This window comes from Bactrocera oleae, chromosome 5, assembly GCF_042242935.1.
Source record: "Bactrocera oleae isolate idBacOlea1 chromosome 5, idBacOlea1, whole genome shotgun sequence".
Taxonomy (NCBI): domain Eukaryota; kingdom Metazoa; phylum Arthropoda; class Insecta; order Diptera; family Tephritidae; genus Bactrocera; species Bactrocera oleae.
In genome coordinates this window covers 7,033,037-7,054,504 of record NC_091539.1, presented here as the reverse complement: position 1 = coordinate 7,054,504, position 21,468 = coordinate 7,033,037, and the positions used below count along the sequence as shown (strand labels likewise).

At 33.0% G+C, this 21,468-nt stretch overlaps 3 protein-coding genes, 1 long non-coding RNA gene and 2 other non-coding genes across 13 annotated transcripts in view; 4 read left to right on the top strand and 2 right to left on the bottom strand.

Moving 5' to 3' along the window:
• The window catches only part of shi (dynamin-1 shibire), a 42,798-nt gene extending 27,147 nt beyond the window's left edge, over positions 1 to 15,651 (bottom strand). For 3 of the 8 annotated variants that reach the window (XM_070109577.1, XM_070109576.1, XM_070109578.1), the window contains exons 1-5: positions 15,494 to 15,650; positions 14,212 to 14,500; positions 1,096 to 1,169; positions 272 to 1,028; positions 82 to 198 (exon numbers count right to left, since the gene is read on the bottom strand). In XM_070109577.1, the coding sequence (XP_069965678.1) occupies positions 82 to 198; positions 272 to 1,028; positions 1,096 to 1,169; positions 14,212 to 14,357 (1,094 nt within the window). In that variant the 5' untranslated portion in view covers positions 14,358 to 14,500; positions 15,494 to 15,650. Of the gene's footprint in view, positions 1 to 81; positions 199 to 271; positions 1,029 to 1,095; positions 1,170 to 14,211; positions 14,501 to 14,643; positions 14,663 to 14,686; positions 14,839 to 15,407; positions 15,429 to 15,493 lie in introns of those variants that run through there. The other 5 variants (XM_070109571.1, XM_070109575.1, XM_070109573.1 and 2 more) reach the window with 5 other exon arrangements.
• Positions 13,338 to 14,509, top strand: LOC138857281 (uncharacterized). Its single transcript, XR_011396371.1, has 2 exons — positions 13,338 to 13,718; positions 13,814 to 14,509. It is a non-coding gene; the product is annotated as an uncharacterized lncRNA (long non-coding RNA).
• A 622-nt stretch (positions 15,652 to 16,273) lies between the features above and the next one.
• On the bottom strand, positions 16,274 to 19,452 carry LOC106615066 (putative ribosome-binding factor A, mitochondrial). Its single transcript, XM_014231098.3, has one exon. It carries the CDS (start codon positions 19,300 to 19,302, stop codon positions 18,091 to 18,093), a length of 1,212 nt encoding a protein of 403 aa, XP_014086573.3. The 5' UTR covers positions 19,303 to 19,452; the 3' UTR covers positions 16,274 to 18,090.
• On the top strand, positions 16,607 to 17,384 carry RpLP2 (ribosomal protein LP2). The gene is made up of 2 exons (XM_070109680.1): positions 16,607 to 17,018; positions 17,204 to 17,384. Exon 1 carries the CDS (start codon positions 16,607 to 16,609, stop codon positions 16,946 to 16,948), a length of 342 nt encoding a protein of 113 aa, XP_069965781.1. The 3' UTR covers positions 16,949 to 17,018; positions 17,204 to 17,384.
• On the top strand, positions 17,053 to 17,133 carry LOC118683674 (small nucleolar RNA Me28S-Am982). Its single transcript, XR_004979501.1, has one exon. It is a non-coding gene; the product is annotated as a small nucleolar RNA Me28S-Am982 (small nucleolar RNA).
• LOC118683673 (small nucleolar RNA Me28S-Am982) lies at positions 17,728 to 17,809 on the top strand. Its single transcript, XR_004979500.2, has one exon. It is a non-coding gene; the product is annotated as a small nucleolar RNA Me28S-Am982 (small nucleolar RNA).
• Positions 19,453 to 21,468: the final 2,016 nt, after the last annotated feature.

The following is a 21,468-nucleotide window of genomic DNA, read 5'->3' as shown; positions in this document are numbered from 1 at the left end:
TCAATTCCGAAGTATAATATTTTTTTCGAACCGAAATATTTTATATATAAAAATATTAATTGTCAAGCTTTACTAACTTACCGTTCATGGAAAATTCTATTGATTTTAGCACCACCAGATAGTTCATTTGTATTGACCAAAGCTGAACCGGAACCTTCAATGGTACGCTCAAAATCTGACTGCAACTGTTGGATCATTCTGTTACGAAATAAAAAAGATGAAGATATAAGCAATACGAATCCATATTTAACAACTATTGACGCCAACTTACTGTAACATCGCCTTCGTCTTAATGCTGGGGTCATCGGGTCTGAAGTGCTTAAATTGCTCCACATCCTTTTCCAGTGTCAACATTTGCTTTTGCAATTTATCACGTAAACCGGGAAGCGTATCACGAATATGATTGGTCAACTGTTGATTGAGCACACGCTGTAGATATGGTGTGCCCAAACGATCGGCCATATGTCTATAAGATGGATGACTAAGGAAGAATTTGCGTTCAGCCGATAAGGCTTGATGAATATCCTTACGTCCCTCAATATCCTTTTGTGAGCGATTCACCACACCAATGTAGCCGCGTCGCAGCGGCAATAATTTATTCTCTAATATATCACGCGCATCTGTGCCTTCGTCCATAAGATCGAGCTTAGTGATTACACCAATTGTGCGCACACCCTGTGGATCGACCTCTTTGGCCAATTTCAATGCATCCGAATTGGCTAAATCTGTATTAGCTGGCGTTACAGCCAAAATAAGACAAGTTTCCTTGCGTATAAATTGAAAGATCATTCCTTTAATTTGTTGTTCAATATCAACGGGCTGATCACCGATTGCCACCTTGGTTAGACCAGGCAAATCGATGAGTGTCAGATTGAGTACGTGTGGTGAGTAGACACGCAAATTGATTGGTATATTAGATATGCCCTTATTACTGCCTGTTACACGATCCGTTTCATCCTCGATCTCTTTGCGGATCTCATCGAAACTGGTGAATTTCTTACCCTTACAATGCAGAAACTCACCATGTTCTGGATGAATAAAATGTATGTAGATTTTGAGTGATGAGAAAAATAAAATAATACAACATTAACTTACCGGTTACACCGTTAATCAACTGCAAGATTAATGGTCGACGTGTTACAATGCCAGAACCACGAGGCAAAAAATCTCTGCAAAGAAAAGAAATCTTTAATCTTAACTGTTTGTAAAAATAAACGAAATGCATTTGTAAACAAATATTTTGTGTTGACGGCATACACAGCGGATTTATTTTAAAATTGGAAAGACCTGCATCTTCAAGACAAAATTTCAATTTTATAACAAATAATTTCGGAATATTAGGTCCAGAGCCTCTCGTGGATGAAAATAATTATAATGATTTTCATCGCGAATGATTGCTGAACCTCTCTCTTATTTGTGGTATACGGTCCAAGGTTAACTAACAAAATTGGAAATCCGAAAGGCTAATGAATCTAATGAGCAAGTCTTTCATGACCGGTATACACTCGGGCGTTCACTATTGCCTATCAAGTGGCATGAGATTCAAACTCTGTTTTGGTTGTTATAGCGGTTAGCTAGTCCCCGGGTTGGTTTTCATCGAAGACATCTAATGGTAGGCCCAGAAAACGTGTTGTTTCGACGTGGTCAGACCATAGGGAGAGGGGTGTTAGATGAGTGGGGTTCGCTGGGCATGCAAGGAGGTGGTTAGAGTCATGCGGGAAATCTTTGCACGCTGGTTATATAGTTGGTATTTCAGGGTCGATTCTGTATAAGTAGCAGTTGAATCTTCTATGTTACAGTATACAGAAAGAAGTTGCGCAAGAGTCACTCTAGCTTTTTGAGGCAACTCAAGCTCTTCATCTGCAATGGGTGGTTATTTTACGCTCAAGAGACATCCTATAATCGTTCAGAGTGCAGTATTTTGACACGTCTGAAGGCGACCATATCGGTGTAGCATAGTTTATTCAGACAATAAAATATAATTATCGAAAATATTTTCAGCTGGAAAGCTGTACTCGCAATTAGTACCAGCACGATACGTTCGTTTCCTCTATGAATACAAACATACACATACAGATAACTTGCGATTGTGGGTGTCGCTATGACGCATCGAGTCAACAAAAGTCCAGCGCATGCAACTGACTAATTAGAGAAACAAAGTCTAAGCGGCGTGTGAAATGATTTAATCAAGCGCTTGTGGTGGTGCTTCTGTGCATCAACAGCGTTGTATTTAAAACATAACATCTTCTACAAATTTGACAGCTGACAACTGACTGATACACATTATATATACTCATATAATCGTACAATGCTCATCAGCTGTGCACATTTACTGTTATGCAGACATTGCTTCAAAGTCTAACTGGCCGCTTTACAATGACTTATGGTTTTTAAACACATTTCCCGTTCGCTTAACGGCTTTTCTCTTTGTTTACAGTATAAAAACAAAATTTTTAATCATTTGACTTTGGAGTTTAAAGTTCAATACACCGCAAATGCTTACTTTCTTCGCGAGACTACCATATTCTTGGATTATATACGTATGTATGTTATGTATGAATTTAATTAATGAAAGTACAGAAATTCTTCGGCGACAAACGACGGTCGCGTTTCAGTGAACTTTGACATCCAGTAAATTTCACTTGAAATTTGGCAATGTTTGTTTTTTCTTGACTCTAAATTATGAGCGCAACAGCCTCGAATATTTTATTTTGTTGCATAAACAATGGCAATAGTCTTTAGGAGGTATAGACAAATCAGCCTATCAACCGTTCCCATGACAGTTGGATATACAATAGTGACCCGGATTTGCAACCAGACTGCTTTTTTGTTTAGCAGCATTCACTAAAATAAATTTTCATTAGATTGATTTCACTTAGACACGACTGTGGCTCGACAATTTAGAAAAACAGTCTTCCAATCAATCCCAGTTGGGTATACATAACCGAAACATACCCGGATTTGCATCCAGGCGAATAATTTCTTCAGCAGCATTCTAAAAAATCTATCTACATATACTTGGAGACGCTTCTAGTGCGGCAAATCAGAAAACCAGCCACCCAAATGTTCCCAGAACCACAACGTACCCGGATTTGCATCCAGCGGGATACTTACTCAGCAGCATTCTAAAAAAAACCAATTGGACTTTGCATCTGCAGAGAACTTCAGACATATGTTAAGCTGGATTTCTAGACTTAGTTCTTGGCCGGCCGATAATCAGAGCAGGAATTAAGTTAAACAGCTGTTCTCGAACAAAACAACAGGATTTTAACAATAAATACCTTGGAACTTTCGAATTCAAATGTGAGTAGAGTTAAGGTAGACTCAAAGACGACGAAACGTCATTCGCTTCAAAATATATTGACGGAGTATCTGTCTGATAAACGAGGGGATTAAGTTTTTTGTCGTCACATGAGAACTTTTGCGCTTTACTTGAGCTTGACTTGAGCCTTTTCCAAAAGAATTTAGGATTCTTAGTTGTAGTAGCAAATATTTAAAAATGAGAGAGTATACGGTATTTATGTATATATATACAAGTATATGGGTACTCTGGAATTCAAATAATAGTGTCCATTGGAGCGTTTTGTGAAACCCAAGTGGGTTTAATAAAAATATAAAAAGCGGATGTTTGTCGCCTAAGTGTTTTACTAAGCTGAATCTCTTCTCACGACAATAGACGGTACCGGAACGGACTCGGATTGTTTTCCGCCAGGTAGTTTAACAGGCTCGACAGCATTTCCAAAAAATAGGCAAGGAATGTTTTCTGCCGCTACAACAACCACAACAACAATAACGAATCTCTTTATTCGTAAGAAGTAGATTCACACGACAATCCGACAGTCGATTCGACTTTACCCGAACGCAACCGGAAATGTTTCATGTCACTGCAAGAACAACAGATTCGATCTTTCAAATCACCCTGAACAGGGTGTATTTAGTTCGTCATGAAGTTTGTAACACTGAAAAAAACCGTCGGAGAGCATATTAAATGTATACCATATGTAAATGATCAGCGTGACGAGCTAAGTAGATTTAGCCATAACCATCTGTCTTCACGAAATTTGACTTTGATTATTATCCAAGACAACACTCCAATCACCAAGCACATTGTACAGTTTGGACACTATAGCATATAGCTGCAATACAAACTGGAGAATCTTAATCAAAATAAAGATATTTGTATACCCTTTTATGTTATAAAAAAAACACTTGTGAAGGATATAGCTTCCGCAGCAAGTTAACGTTTTATGCTTGTTTTAAATACCGTTATATGAAAAGCGTGGAAGCCAATTTCGTTAATTTCGTATACCGTTTTTAATAAAACCAATTAATTTTAGTAGATAAAAGTGATAGAATTTTATTGCAAAATTATAATAATAAAGATTTTATGTGAATTTTTCACGCTAGCTGCATTATATTTACTAACTAACCTATATTTCGCTACATACTTTGTTTTATTTGTTACTTTTTTCACTTGCTCTTCAACTAATCTGACATAAGTCTACTAATTTGTCACATATACTCGATAAAATGTTTGTACAAGCAAAGTGTTCAAAGTGTCATTGTTGTTGCTAGTTTGCTGACGGTTGGCGTCCCCTTTTGTATTTATGGCCATACAAGGTGTATTGGCTTTACACACTAATTGACGACATATTGCATAATGGAAGTGTATGTATGTATGACAATCAAAACTATACAAACATTGGCACATAGTAAACAGCAATATCAAATTATTTATATATAAACATGTACAGAAACATGCTAACATATGTATGTATGTATAACATATATGACTAGGTATGTAGGTAACAAAAAAATTATAAGAATTATATAGATAAGAAATAGCAATAGCAGAAAGTGATCGGAGATAATGTACGTCGACAAATCGACAGCATTTTTATTGCACAGGTGTCATCGAATATGGAGCCATATGCATACAATGTATATGTATAAATATATTTATATAGTTAATAAGCAAGGCTAGCGAATTACGTTGGGCTCACCATAGCTGCTGCCAAGCTGAGTTTGCGTCCCCTTTTCCATTCACCACTGTGCATATCAAATGACCAATGCAATATGGTAAGCCCAGGAAAGGGGTATATAACAACAGGAATAATGAATTATGCTGCAGGTGTTGCAAGCAAAATCAATTGCGATCGACGTAAATCGAAACTCAATCATTCAAGTAATTAAATTATAAATGAAGAGTTGCCCGAGTGAATAGAAGATCTAAGCCCGTGGGTTTGAAACACGAACGTGGTGGTGATTAAGGCAGCACTTAAATTCAGTTGTGAAAAATATTTACTTATCCCTATATTTAAGCATAATCAGAATGTTGATGTGATTTGAAATGACATGCTTCTAGCTACTGGCTCTATTTAAGAAAAGATGTTGGTGTAAGCTAACTGCAAGCCATGTGACTGGATTGAGTTCAGGTGATGTGCAGTGGTGATGTCACACAATATAAATTGCCGTGCTGTTGGCCCCATATACGAAAGGCTATTGCGGTGGCTTACTGGAAGCCATGAGACCTGATTGTGTTGATTTGATGTAAAGTGGTGATATCATGCGAAGTAATTTGTCGAGCTACTGGCCGCCGGTTCTATATAAGAAAGGGGTGGTTGGCTGGATGCCATGTGGCTTGATTGAGGGTATGTGTGGTGAAGTGATGACGTCATACATAAAGCTTTAATCGCGGGTTTTGCTCAAGAATCGTAGTGTTACCACAAGCAGCTCAATTAAAATTAAAATTAATCATTTTGTGGAGTGAATACATAAATACTTGAGTTCTATTGCTTTGCAATATATTAAATTTCTTCTTATCACGAACAAAAAAGGCTTTCTGTGAAGTATACTTAAAATTTTTTTCAATATTTGCTTAGTCAGCTTATCAGCATAAAAAATTTGATAAACAAAAATAGAGAGCGATCCCGCTTGTTGGCTTATTTTTTATGCAAATTTGCTTAACATTTTTGAATTTATAAAAATGTTCCATTAAATATTAAAACAAAAAAATAAAGTTATATATAATTTTTACCTTTCATCGAGTTTACCTTTCGTCGAGTCAACAAAAAATTTGAAGTCCTTTATGCTTCAACTAATTACTAGGCAATTCACAATCACTGATAAATTTTGTTTATTTGGTTTTTTTTTTTTAATATAAACCAATAGAATAATTTTACCGTTCTGAGTCATGCACTTCAAGTGTACTTGTGAGCATTGAACTCATTGAAAATTGCGTTATTGCCAAAAAAGGTCATAATTGATAATGACTTCTGGAAAATGCTTGTACATACCAGCTGTCTACAGTATGCACTAAAAGTTGACTCACCACACCACTTTATAGATCATTTGGTTAAGTACCTAAAGTATTTCATTTTTGTTTATCATATAATTTTCCTCACTGATAGAAAAAATCACAAAAAAATCCACCGTTAATCACCCAAACCATGTTTTTAGTTTGTGTGTACCTATTTATCTGCGACTTTAATTGATATGTATGATGTTATGCTGTATATTCCGCTACTAAAATTTATTTCTTACATAGGCTTCCCATTTCTACTTGGTTTTACTTGTTTCTGTCTCTCCTCTAGCTTTTGGCTGCTTTAGCTTTCTTTATGCTTTATTTTAGTTCTAGTTTTTTATCTTTTCATTTCAGTTATTTTCATAGGTCTGCCTGACAGTTTTGTTACTAACAATTGTTTTGTGATCATTTCACTCAGAGACATATTTTCGACGTCAGAACATAAGCGACTTTTAAGGTTGTGTTTTCTCTACCGTCACTAACGTGTAATACATTAAATATTTTCTATTCACAGGTATATTTATCTTCGGTCGGTATAGTTTTGCATATTACAGGGTCTAGGTATATTGAATATATCCTAACTATTATACCAGCGCTGGCAGTTTTCGTTGCGAGTGAGTTGTACTTTGATTTATAAGGCTCCTTAGGTTAGGTAATACTGGCTGGCTGTCACGCCTAATATATTTTGTAATGCCAGATGGAGATTCACTGGAATATGAGCGAAATTTTATATCATGCACGACGTCAACACTTTTTGCGAAGTTTAATAGGACTAATCAGAGAGATATCTAATTCTGATGCTTCACCCAGGCTCTTAAGCTCTGAAATTTTTAGATAGAGGAGGTGTTCTAGCGTCTCTCTCATGCCCACTTCCCTGCACTTTCTACATGTGTCATCGATAATAATGTCCACACGGCTCACATGTGTTACCAGTAAGTTGTGACGTGTGACTAGGCCAACAACCGTCCTGCAGTCTTTTCGAGACCATGTGAGTAAAAACCATTGACCGATTAAAATCAAGATAAAGATCTTTTTATACTTTTTATGCTAGTAGAAATGCAGCTGTGAAGGGTATTATAGCTTCGATACAGCTGAAGTTAACATTTTTCTTTGTTCTTATTTAAAGTTCTCCAATTTACAGCTGTCAGGGGAGGAGTTCTTAAACAGTCGGACCGCATAGTGCTCAAATTGAATTTTTATAATTTTTAGTATCGAAAAATGGTTAAGCTTGAGAATAGATAAACAAACCATAGAGAGAACCTCACGTTCAAGTTCAATCTACGTATTCGCTGATCACTCTTTAATATACCCTACACAATGCAAACGCAAACGTTTGCTAAGTGTTTCCTTACCCGAGTAGCGTAGAAAAACATATTGAAGATGCTAGCTAAACATTACTCTATTACCCACACGCGGTAAACCGAAACTTAACACGTTTTAGGAATAGTAAAATCACATCATTCAAATAACTCACGCGCGTAAGGTACCAGTATGTTAAGGTAACATGTATAAAGCCAACAGAGGTTAGTTGCGGACGAAGAAAAAAAAACAACAAAAAACCGGTCAATCTGTCAAAAGCGACGCCATTGCCGCCTAAAACGATTGAAAGAGGGTAAAAAGAACAGAAAATAGTGATTTTAATGGCTGATGCTTTATACATATGTATATACAAAAACGTTGCAAGCAGCGCTCATTGTTTTCCAGTGACGACTGTTTTTTTTCAATAACTTCAGGCAACTGCAAATATCTTGCTTTGTGTTAGCTTTTGGAACCCTCCCTGTTTGGCAAGAAGAACGGTGATAAACAGTATATGAGAAGACATGACGGTATCCCCCCAAAAAATGGAAATTAAAATAATAAAGGTTGGAAACAACAGCGAATACACGAATACAAATACAAATCAACAATGTGCGATCAACAGCGATCACGTACAGCCAGCAAAAAGCTATTGAAGCTTACAAAAAAGTGAAGGCAATAATGATGAGAAGAAAGAAAATATAATTCACATAAAACATAAAATATTTAAAATAACGGTTTGAATGGTTAAATTGTGAGTAATTTTGCTCATTACTTTGCAATGAAATCAAATTGTTAATGGAGTGGTCTACGGTTTTAAAACATACTTTACAATGAAATGATATTGTTAATGGAGTGCTCTGTGAGTTTAAAGGATAGATTGCCATGTTCAGACGCCACGCACAATATTCACCAAATAAACCAACTCGGCGACAATAACCGCTAGAGCAGTACAAAATTTAAAATACTGAACATTTAAAATCAGAATATTCAATTAAACTAACCTCTGCTGATGTGATTATTGTTATCGAAAATCGATGTTCAATTTTATTCGGGAATACGATAGTTAAATTAAATGATAAACAAATGTGTTTCGTTCATGAAATTTGAATTTTATTAAATATAGAATAATTTATCGGTTTGCGAGATCGATAATGTAGTAAACAATTATTTTATGCCAAAATTTTTTAATGTAACCTAAAATTTTTTAATGCTTTTTTTAATTTAAATAAATTACAAAAATATAAATTTGAAAATTATTATATACCACCATTTTTTTATGTAACCTTTAATTTTTTGGTATTTTTTTTAATTTAAATAAATTACCAAAATATAAATAAAAAAATTATTTTAAGCCACAAATTTTTTATGTAACCTAAAACTTTTTAATTTTTTTTTTAATTTGAATAAACTATAAAAACATAAATTATTTTAAGCCACACATTTTTTATGTAACCCAACACTTTTTAATTTTTTTTTTTTAATTTGATTAAATTATAAAAATATTAATTATAAAAATATAAATTTAAAAAATTTTTTATGCCACAATTTTTTTTATGTAACGTAAATTTTTTATACTTTTTTTAATTTAAATAAAATATTGAATGTGGTTGCCAGAACGCTAAAGTAAAAAGTAAATATTTTATGCTCTAAATTTTTAATGTAGAATAACGTTGTTAATACTGTGTGAAATTATATGCCAGTCGAAAAGCCTTATATAGTAAATTCAATGTTTTATGTATTGTTTATATAAATTACTCATAGTCCAACCCTATAGTAAATGTATGGCATTTTATGGCATTTGTGCTACCAACCTTAAAATATTTTCAATTACAATAGACTTTTATGGGCACTCAAAGGCGAGAGCCAAAAATTAAGGTATAACCGGTGATTTTCAATACAAAATAATCCATTACTTGCCAACTAAAAGGGGTTGCGGTGGAATATGCGCAAAACAAGGGAGAACTAGAAAGCTTTTCCAACTGCCGCAAGCAAGGCACATGCAAAACCTACAATATAGACACAAACAGAATCGACATGTCGACTGAATGTTTTATGGACAAAATTCGCAAAGACTATTACAAAGCTGTTGCTCTCACCTAAGTGTGTAAACACACAAAGCCTTGCATAAGCTGTGCAGATGTAAAATTGCAATGCAGAAAGTAATATTTGTCAGCTTTTATGTGCAATATAAGGCATATAACAATAAAAGTATGGAAAAAATTGGGATGGAAGAAAAAATACAATGAATACAAATCGTTTGTTGAAATCCTAAGCAACCAAAGCAAATAAAATGTGTATGTCAGTGATGACAACAAAACTGTAGACAAAGTGAAAATATGAAAACCGCTAACAGCGAATGCCAAGTTGAAAGAAACTTAGTAGCTAAGTACAAGAATAAAAACAAAAAAAATTGTTTTCCACAATTGATAAAATGGCAAATGGCATTGAAGAAAAACTTTTAGCGTTCCCAAGTGTGTATTAACAACTAAATGGCAGGCATGTAAGAACAACAATATCCACACAATATTACTAAAAACTCCAACATCGTTACAACAAATCGAAAGCAAACGTTAACGTTAATGACCCAGATTTTTGTATACTGCTTCTGCTTTATTTTACTTCATACACCAGCGCATTGACCATAAATTTTCGTTGTAAGCGCAAAACTCAAATCTAAAAAAAAATTACCGTTGTTGGTCATAGTTTTGCATGAAGTCGGCAGGCGGCCGTTCAACTACTCGCTAATGTTAAAAAAATATATAAAGAACGTGTGTAATAATTGCGGCAAAAGAGTAAAGCGTTGTTTAACACACGCATTGAAACCACCAAGCTGTGTTCAATACGAAAATGAAAAAAATATCTGTTCAACTAAACTTCGAGCAACCAAGCTAACAACAGATAACAGTCCAAAAACGTGGCGTACTTGGTGTCAAACCACCACCCACGGCAGAAGAAGAGCTCGAGTTTCCTTGTAAATCTAGAGTGAGTGCAATTTCGTTCTGAATATTGTAACAGGTTAAGCTCCTTACAATCCAGAATCGACCCCGAATACCAAATATGCATACATATGTCCTGGGTGAAATGACGTTAACCCTCTTTGAATGCCCAATGAATCTCACTCATCTAACATTCCTCTCCCTATGATCCAAACCCGTCGACTTAAACAGCTTGCCGCTACATCAACAAAGTGTAAGGAAATTTTGCTCGCGGCATGTGCTCATAAAAACATCAAATTTAAACAATTTCAACCGTGAGAAACGTAGAAAAAACATACGTTTGTCCCGAGACTTATATTTACATCTTCAATTGGGTCTACAAGCCGGAACGAGTTATGGTAAATGTATGTCTGGAGATAAGTTTTATGTCACAAACACAATAGTTATCGATTTATCTTTTTCCACATGTCGCTAGACACCATCAGGGATCATGGCAGCGTAAACTTAAAAATATGTCTGTTCATCTCAGACTTCAATTATTTAGTTTTTTTTTTTTTTCTTGACAGGGCTCGAGACAATATCCTTTAATATTTTGGCCAATTTGTTAATTTAAAAAATCAAGTGAATTTTAACAAATTATTAAATTTGTCCACCTAGTCTACGACGGAAACGAATTGTGAAGTGAAAAGCGTTAAAAATGTCGTTTATATAACAAATTTCCGTCAAGCAGTGTACTTGCTTAGAACTTATAGGGCACTCAATGTTAGCTGGCAAGCATAATGAGTTAGGTATGCAATTAAGTCCTCCTCGCAGTGATTGAATGTGTAGGCTGGTTTAAGTCCCAGCGGATTAGTAGAAAATGAATTTGAAAACAAGCCAAATGATAAGTACGTAAGTAAAAGTCAGTAGGACATGAAAAAAAAGTAAATAAATAAATGGGTGGGGAATGTTATTTCAAATTTTTTTTATTTAAATGCGAAACAATTCACATAAAAATATATATGCTTTTGTGTTGTTATATAAAGTTTGTAGCGAAGTTTGTAACACCCAGGAATTAAGGTCGGAGATGCTATAAAATATACATATATACAAATGATCAGCGTGACGAATTGAGTCGTTTTAGTCATGTTCGTTTGTTTGTATATACGCGAACGAGTCCCTCAGTTTTTTAGATATCGATTTGAAATTATGCACACAACTATTAACGGTTATTTTGGTTTTACAATAAATTTTACAGGGTAGAAAGTTATCGATACCTTGAATCTATATTGATTTCAACTGTGTGCTCTTATAGAAGACTACCTTCAACTAAACTAAAATTTTCTATTAATATATAAACATATTTTGAAAATTTTACATGTCAAAAACAACACCATAAAGTTGAAGTATATTTTGATTCATTAATTTCTTAACTCATAATAATCGGTATATATTTCTAACTCACTTTAGTCGATAAAGTTTACCCAGCGCATGAAAATGTAATTTGGAAGTAATAAATTTTATCGATTTTATTTGCATTCCAATTAGGTTACTAGCACAGCATACAACCACGTGTAATTAAGTATATATGTATGTAATTGGCTATGTAAATATATATGGATTTACAAACAAATAAAGATAGCAGGTATTAAAAGATTTGTCGTAGAACTCGCCGTACAAAAATATTTTAACTAATATTTTTAAGGTATGTTAAATATAACAAATTAAATATCAAAAACAGATGTTTATTAATACCTATATGAATGTATGTACATTTAGTAGGCGGCAACAGGAGAATATTTCTGATATCATCTAGAGAGGGACAGCAAGCTTCCTGAACATATATTGTATATTTAAGTCAAATCCATTAATAAATACCATAGATGTTACGATTCATTTTTTAGTAGGTAAAATAACTCCTCTATTATCTGAATAGTAAAAAAAGAGACAAATTCTTTGATTTACATAACTAAACTTTTTCTACATATATAAACATATATGTGCCAATAGGTGTATGTTTATATGTATCCTTTGATCAAAAGGTCAATGAAAACTTCACAAAGTGGCAGCTCTGCACTTGATATTTACGCACGTAACACTACAGGGATGATAACACTGAAACATTAAAACGATATAGGGATAGTGTGAAATGGCGAAAAAAGCGTAGGAGTGCGATACAGAGAGTGCACATAAAAAAAAACATGTGATTTCAATAGAAAATATGAAACGTTCTCAAGTGTGCGATTTCATTGCATCGATTTAAGGTATGCTCTTTGAAAGCGTGCTCCCTAGCGCTCTCTTTCTCACTGCCATGACCTTTTTCGTCAGCTGATAGTGCGCATACGCTATGTGTAAACACCCCCTTAGGTTGTGATAATTTTTTTCTGTATTTGCAGTTTATGCTTAGTTCTTCTATTTTATTTAATTTTTTGTTGGTCTCATTTAACCCTTTTCATAACATAAAAGTGTTATTTTGTTTATATACTTTCATTAATTTTTTAAAATTTGGTTTGAAAATGGAAATGTATGCCGTGCGGAAGTACTCCCCCTTTTGTACAATGCTTTTTTTATTTCGATGCATTCTTGTTTCCTGTTGTTGTGGTTGTGGTTGTAGTAGAGGTTATTATCGCTATTTGATAATGTTTTTGAATGCGGATGCAGAAAACAAAGACTTACAGAGGAATTCATAAATGGAAACAAAATCAGCGCATGGTTAATCAAAATAACAAAAAAAAAACACTATACGGTTAGTAGAAATCAACGCCTCAAAAAAAAATCTGAACCACAGGTTTAACCAATATTTGCTTTGAAGAAAGAATCATTCAATTTTTGTAAGAAATTTAAAATGGAGCTCCAGCTCTGGCCATATTCGCGATGGTGTAGTTATACGCACAAATGTTAAAATTTTGTGCGTACAAATAAAGCACAAAAGGCAGAGGCGTTAAAAAACGCGTACGAAAAGGCAAAAAGTAAAAAAAAAATTTAGCTAAAAAAGTGATATATAAAAGTAAAAAATTAATTGGAAAGAAAAAGCTAGTAGCTACGAAAATATATGAACGTATTTATGTGCGTTTGGAACATGCTTTATTTTTAAAAATCCATTGAGTAAAGTGTATTCTGTATTTAATGATAGAAAACCACTGACGTTGTATTTTTTCTTTACTCTTTCAAGTAATAAATAGTTGCAGTTAAGCCTTCAAGTATGTATAGATTGGTTACAAAAATCTAGAAATGAAATTTAAAGACATTGATTTTTCCACATATTTCGCATTCATTTATTGCTTTGGCCACTCAGACAGCAGCCAGGAGAATAAGCCGCAATAAAAACCGAAACACAAAAGCAAGGCTGAACCAAATACAGCACAAGGTGGTCGGAGTAGGAGACAAAAATACATGCGAGTACATATGTATATAAATCTTTGCGCATGGCACCACCACGTCTTGCTTCCTGCTGCATAATAACCGCTACACAATGTACATTTTTCCTTTGAAAGTGTGCCTACCAACCAATCAGTCGGACACAACCACCAAGCTATTTTATACCACCCCACATACGACCCATGGAGCACAGCCAAATTCATTGATTATTCAAATACAAATTGTTAAACCATAAAAAAAAACATGCTTATACGAATTTTTTTATATAGTATGTTTATATATACATATATAATGTTATCTTTAGTGTATACTTACTTGCCAACGAAATTCTCCAACACAGAACTCTTTCCGGCCGATTGGCCGCCTACGACAGCGATCTGTGGCAAATCAAGCTGCATATGCACGCCCAATTGCGTGAATGCATCTTGTAGCTTATTAACAATTGGAATTAGTTGCTCCATTTTGCTGGTAGTTGTACTGCTTGGGCCTCTGCCCTGACTCGAAAAGTGGCTGCCTTACGGCCACTGATTACTGCGCGACTACGTTTATAGATTATTCGGTTGTTGTAACTGTTTTTTTTTTTCTTAATTCGTTTGTGTTATACCTAAATAAAGTTTTATTTTACAATTTACACATTTAATTTTTTCGTTAATTTCTAGACATCACATAGTGGTGTCCAGAAATTTTCGCATACACTGCACTAGCGATTACGCTTTTATGTACTGCGCCCACTTTTTTCTTAATCACTTTTTTTTTTTGCCTGAGATCTTCACAATTTGTCACCACGTACTTTTACACAATGTTGAAAGCGATTGCGAGTATTTTTCGATTATTTGTATATTAAATATTTTTAATTTCAACAAATGGAATAATATTCAGCACTTTATGGAATTATTGGAGAAAAAAAGTATACGTTCTTTCCTCACATCCACTTCTTTGGTATCTATCACGATTTTGATTCGCCCTCGACTGATTTCGATTTTTCGTTCCTTGCTTTGAATTGCTTTTACGTTACCATTCTTTTTCATCCGTTAATTCTACTTTTACTGCTGCTTCTTCTTATTTTGACAATTTTAACGAATAGCTTCGCAAAGAGAAATTTAAGAGAAAGCAACACAAAGCAGAATAAATAAATAAATGACACGAAGAAATTACAAAACAAAAAATTCCAATTGTCAAAAATCGAAAGAAAATATTACACACTATTGAAAATGAACAACAAAAAGAAAACAGCAACCAACAAACAAGTGTCATAAATGTACCAAAGCAGATGCTTTTGTTAAAATATTTCAAAACGCGCAAGTTACGTTTACGAGTAGAATTAAAGCGAATCCGGCTGCTAATTACTATTTCATTGCTATCTGACGCTGATTCATAATGGCAGTTCGGCTATCGAACAATACTTTCTCTACCGCACCCCACTTCGGCGTCTTTTCTAAAACTGCATTTTACTTTCTTTAATCAGAAAAGCTCATTTGTATTTATACACATGTATACATATGGTTATTAACCAATTTCAGGGCCAATTCACACCATCACTTGCAAAAACTTTGAGTTCGTTATTTCCTAGTTAAAATTTTTGTGGCTCGCCATTTACCGTTTTCTATGTATTTCACTGCGATTGTCAAATTGGAATGTATAAATTCAAAATGCTAGTACACGTCAAGTCACTATAACTTATTTTTTTGTTGTATAAAATGCTTTTGCATTTAAAACTTGTTTACTTTATCTGCAACTACTATGAAATTAATAAATCGTTTATACAGAAAATTTTTAGAAACACCAACGGCGGTGCACAAAGCAACTGAGCAAATTCGGAAAAAGAATGCTACCACTGAGCAGCTTATAAATATGATGAGCTTTGCCAACCAGTTTCAAAAACAAAATTTAACTAGTCGAACTGATAAAAAGCAATTTTTATTGCACAGAACTAATTGTTAATACATTCATTATTTTTATTATATAGTGAACATAATAAAAAATTATATAATTTTTACTTATATTTATTAATTATTTGCTTATAAGAATATGCTCTAACTTTTGCGGGAACATATGTTTAAATATATTCAGTATTATCAGAGAACATTATCTGGTAATAGATCATCGTATCAATTGTGAATATATTCATTACATATTTCTACGTTAATATTTAACAAAATAAATTGTTCAATGTGGTTATGATACTTACTTTCAAAGCAACAGCAACAATAATTCTATATAATATAGTTATTTAAATTAATTTTATTCATGTCAAAACATTAAATTTCTCGAAAACTATATTTAGTAAAATGCAACACTATTTTGTAGTAATAGCTTAAGTTACTGTGCAGTGGCGGTGAGACGGAAGTATCGTCTAAATGTCAACTAGTTGATATAGTTCTTTTCGTTCTAAAGTTTTTAAACGAAAGTTGTATTTTCTTGTGCTGTACACGTTTCGTGTCAAAAAAAAGGACTTAAAAGTAAGTTTATAAGAAAAAAATTAAAGCTAACGCGAACACAACTATCAGTGCATAATATTTATATGTTATTGGTTGCCATAAATGCAAGATGTTGAGGATTTTAAAAGATAAAAATTTTGCATTTCTCGAAGTTGGACAGCAGTTGTTGATAATGGAGCTGAAATGTTATTGTGCGAAAACTTTTGCCTAATACGCAATTAGTTTCTGATTGTTGAGTTTTACTAAAGAATTGATTGATATTTGCTTTTAGAATGCGTTACGTGGCTGCATACTTGTTGGCTGTTCTTGGCGGTGCCGAAAACCCCAAAAATGCCGATATCGAGAAGATCCTCAGCTCGGTCGGTATTGAAGTTGACTCCGAACGCCTCACCAAGGTTGTCAAGGAATTGAACGGCAAGTCCGTCGAAGAATTGATTGCCCAGGGTCGCGAGAAACTCTCGTCCATGCCTGCTGGTGGTGCCGCTGCTGCTGTAGCTGCTCCAGCTGGTGGTGCCGCTGATGCTGGTGGCGACAAGAAGGAAGCCAAGAAAGAGGAGAAGAAGGAAGAATCTGAGTCCGAGGACGACGATATGGGCTTCGGTCTCTTTGAATAAGTTATTAATTCTTTGTAACGGGGTCCACTGGCAATTGCTGGTGCAACTAAAAACGTGCATAAACTTCTGGGTGAGTCATTGCTAAATTAAGTTTTTTTTTTACATTATTGTGATGAATTAAACTTCACCATCTTTCGACTGAGAACAAACGTTGATGTCACATAAGTTTTATACTGACTAAATATACAACAAAACTATTTGATGTATAAATTAATGTGTACATAATTGCTAATTGAGTTTTTATCTTATTTACAGGTTACTGCTCAAGCTTCAGTCAACAACGTCAGCATGGGAGGGTTTAAAATGAATGTCGATTTCCTTGCAGAAAGCACAACTGTGTTTTTTCCCAAGGATATTTACAAACTGACAACCTATACAACATAGTTGAAATTTATTTCTATGAAATAAAAGAAATTAAAGTTTTACACGTTTAAAATTACAATTTTTAATTTAAAAATTTGGGTATAAGTAATAGGGTCATTAACATAATTGGTGGTTGGAGAAATTGTTTTAATATTGTATGGGAAGTTGTGAATTGTACAACTTTAAAAAATTAAATTTCAATTTCAAGAACAGTATACATATAGCTAATACATGGCTACATAAGTAAACAAAGATGAAGGAAATCGAGATCTATGCCGCTTGGTGCAAACATACGAGTTTATTTCTTTGGAACAACACAACCAATAACTACAATAATTAAGGTTAGTAAAAATAATTTTCCACACACAAATATATATGTGAATTTGATAAACAAGTTAATTTTGTTTTAACTTGATAACTTATGATGAATAAAACTTTCACCATCTTTCGACTGAGAATAAACGTTGATGTTACATAAGTTTTTAACTGATTAAATTAAAAAAAAATTAATTGCTATCGTATTTAGCTATGAAAAATGCTAATAACAATTTCTTCTATTTATTTTAGGTTAATATGGGACTGCTACCCAACAGGGTCAATATGATCAACATACCGATTTACTATTTCTTTTCAGCTACTATGAGGTTTCTTAAATTATAAAAAAATATATATTATTAATAAATAAATTAAAGATTTTTTACACTAAAATTACGATTTTATGTTATTAAACGACATGTATAGTTATTGCATTTATTAACTTGTATAGTTTTGCACAATTGCTATTTGTCATTTCCATTTCGTTTGTCGTCTTGATCTTCTAATATATAATCTTCAGACTCCAACAGTCTTCGTTGCGCAGGTGTGAGCACAGTGGCAGCTGCTGCTTCCAAAGCCGCTTGTTCAGCACGTTCATCCATCCATTCAGACGCACGATCGTGTCTTTTACGCTCTGGTGTATTTTTACGTTCACGTCGTTTAGCCAAAAACTTTTCAAAGCTTGCTGACTTTGCCGCCGCCTCAGCAAGCTTTTGTTGAATTTGCTCAAGCGATTCCACAGTATTACCTGCCTCGTTAGTACTAACAGTGCCGCTATCTTTTCTCGAATGCTGTTCCCAAGCATGTTGTGATTTTCGCATTTTCGTCAATATTTTGGACATGATATGCTGATGATCTAGGCCAAGTACATCTTGTCGCATTTCAGGAAATTGTTCCTCGTTGTCACACTTATTTGCATTTGCTTCGCTTTTATCATTTTTGCCATAAAATTCACGTTGCATCAGATTTGCCACCAAATTGTGTTGCACTTGTTCATCTACAGCTTTTATATTTTCCTCTGCTGTGTCTTCTGGTGTGCCAAAATCAATTGTGCGCAAAAGCTCTTCCACTTGTGCGATATTCGACAATTTTTTCTCACGTGCAAATTTAATCCTTGGAACTTCACTCATTAACATTAATTGTGACAGTTCATGCCGTAAACGTCCACTACAACGTTGCAATTCAGTTTCGAGTTGGGCATCTGCTAAAGGCTCACCACCAGCTAACCAATACACGTTAATATATGCGAAATCAGGTGAGATCTTTACGCGTGTCACTTGCAAACCACGTCCTAATATGGACTCCGAAGCTTCTCCAGTTGCCAATAGATCGGTTATGTGTTTCATAAACAATTTGTTCAATACCACCATACGACGTGTCGTATTTTTGCCACTACCGCTACCACTGGATTTCGTTATATGCGCACTGTTAAACATTTCAGCGTTACGCTGTCTAGTTGAATTCGACGTATTTAAATCATTACTGGGGTACCAACGTTTTTTGCTTCCTGATATACGGTGACCAACAAGTTTACTTATTACCTTGCTCTGAAACTTGATGTTATCAGCTTTTGAATAGCTAATGCCTCCACCAGCGGTTGAAATATGAGCATATCCTTTCGAACTCCATTCTATATGTAGCAGGTGTTGATTGCAGCGAGGCACATTTCTTAACATTGCACCGCAGATAGCAGTAATCTTTTAATATTTTATATTATATTTTGATATTATATATTATGTACTGATATTATGTATTAATTTTCTGTGGCTAATTTGCGTAGTGCTGGAGGGCAGCGCAACACATCAGCTGTTTATTTGTTTACAATTGTAGGGGTGGAAATACAGTTAATGGAGTAGCAGTGTTGCAATTGTTACCTAAAATATATTCAAACATTTTTTTAAATTGAATTTTGTATTAATCTTTCGTTAGTTTTAAAAAATTTCATTTCAAAAATCATAAAAATGTAATTGTAATAATTTTTTTAAATTGAATTTTGTATTAATCTTTCGTTAGTTTTTAAAAATTTCATTTCAAAAATCATAAAAATATATTTACTTATAATATTAAAATATCAACAAACAAAAATTCTTTTAAAGTTTTATTATTTTTATAGCATACATTTTTTAAAAACAATTGTAATTTCATACTTACGTTTATTAAGATTTAAATTATTACGCCGATTCACCAATCGTATTCATTATTGCATTTGATTTTATTATACACATTTTATTTTGTTTACACTTCCTATATATTAAAATATCGTACATTGTAAGTATTTTACAATATTTTTTCAATAGCGTGTTTATTTATAAATAAATTATAGTATTTATATACATTGATTTTTTATTAACTTTCATGCTATAGTCGGAATGCCACTACAGCTTTTCAGAATGCACTTATTTCTTTTAGAAAAATTACACACTTCTATTTAACCACTCTACTATGCCTATGTGTATGTATGTATATATATTATTTATTTTTCTCAATAACGATTTTACAATTCTTAGTTTAATAATAAATGAAACAAATTAATTGTTAATTGTCAAAAAAATATGTGTATATAATAATAAAAATTTATTTATTTTTTTTAGATAAATTTCGAACTCAAAACAGAAAAACAGTTTTATTACGTTTAATAGCGTAAAATTTCGAAAATTTAGCATATTTCTTTAAAATTTGGAACTTGTTTACTTTTGTTAAAACTGTCGTTTTAGCAAGTCAAAATAAGCTATTTAATTTAGTTTTAATATTATTAAATTATTGTACAAAAATTTAAAATTTTCGAACTAAAAATTTTCTTATTTACTTTTTCAGTATTTATTTTCAGCTTACAGTTGTAAAGAATTATTTGTAGATTTTCCAGGAAGATCGTTGATCGATCGACAATTTTTTTATTAAACTTTATAAACCTATTTTAATATGAATTGGTATAAATTATTATTTTTGGTTATAAGAAAAGCAATTATTAACGAGGTATATATAACCAATATTTTAATTTTTATTTGCATACTTTTAGGCTATTTCACAAGAGAATTGATATACAAAATATTTTCAACATAAATCTGATTAACTTTTGCGTAAAGAGGTATGTTTATAAAACATAAACTAATAACTATGTATTAAAGCATTTTTGATGACTAAGAAGTTTTTAAATTAATTTTAATGCAAATCACTGTACGTATGTAAAAAATCAGTTCGGTTTTAAAAGTTATATGGCAATTAACATTACTGAGATTTATTTTCCGGAAAAAATAAACTGCTATAATTATTATATTGAGAATAAGTTTCAATTAATTAACTAAATTTACCGAGTAGAGTAAAAAAAAATCAAACAACAAAAAATAATTAAAATATAGAAAAATGTATATGAATGTACATACATATGTATATGTAAGAAATGCTTTAAATTTTCGAAAATGTATATTTTTTCAACTAATTCTAAAGTTCCACACTTAATACATAGCCTTAATTCTAATACTGAACCACGCTGAATTGATTACTTTCGTTTACGTGGTTCTATGGAAAATAATACTACTTATTATTTGGAGTATTTAAAACTTACGTATAATGATTGTTAGCTTATTTAAAAATATACAAAAAAAGCACATGAAAGTTGCATGTATTTGAAATCGTATTAGCAAAGCGAAATATCGAAAATTACAGAAAGTCGTAGCTTTCAAAAACGATTCTGGAGTTCAGATTATTTTCGAAATCACTATTAAATGTTCAAATGCTCTTCAAAAACATTGAAAACCGACTGGTCATCTAGTTTCTGGTTTTCATTGAAAGCAACAAAAATTTAAGATATTTTTTTGAGGTTGTATGAATTCATGCTTCGTCAA

Excerpts from the sequence above, each read along its gene's own strand:
- RpLP2 (XM_070109680.1), top strand. The coding sequence starts at position 16,607 with ATGCGTTACGTGGCTGCATACTTGTTGGCTGTTCTTGGCGGTGCCGAA.
- LOC106615066 (XM_014231098.3), bottom strand. The coding sequence starts at position 19,302 with ATGTTAAGAAATGTGCCTCGCTGCAATCAACACCTGCTACATATAGAA.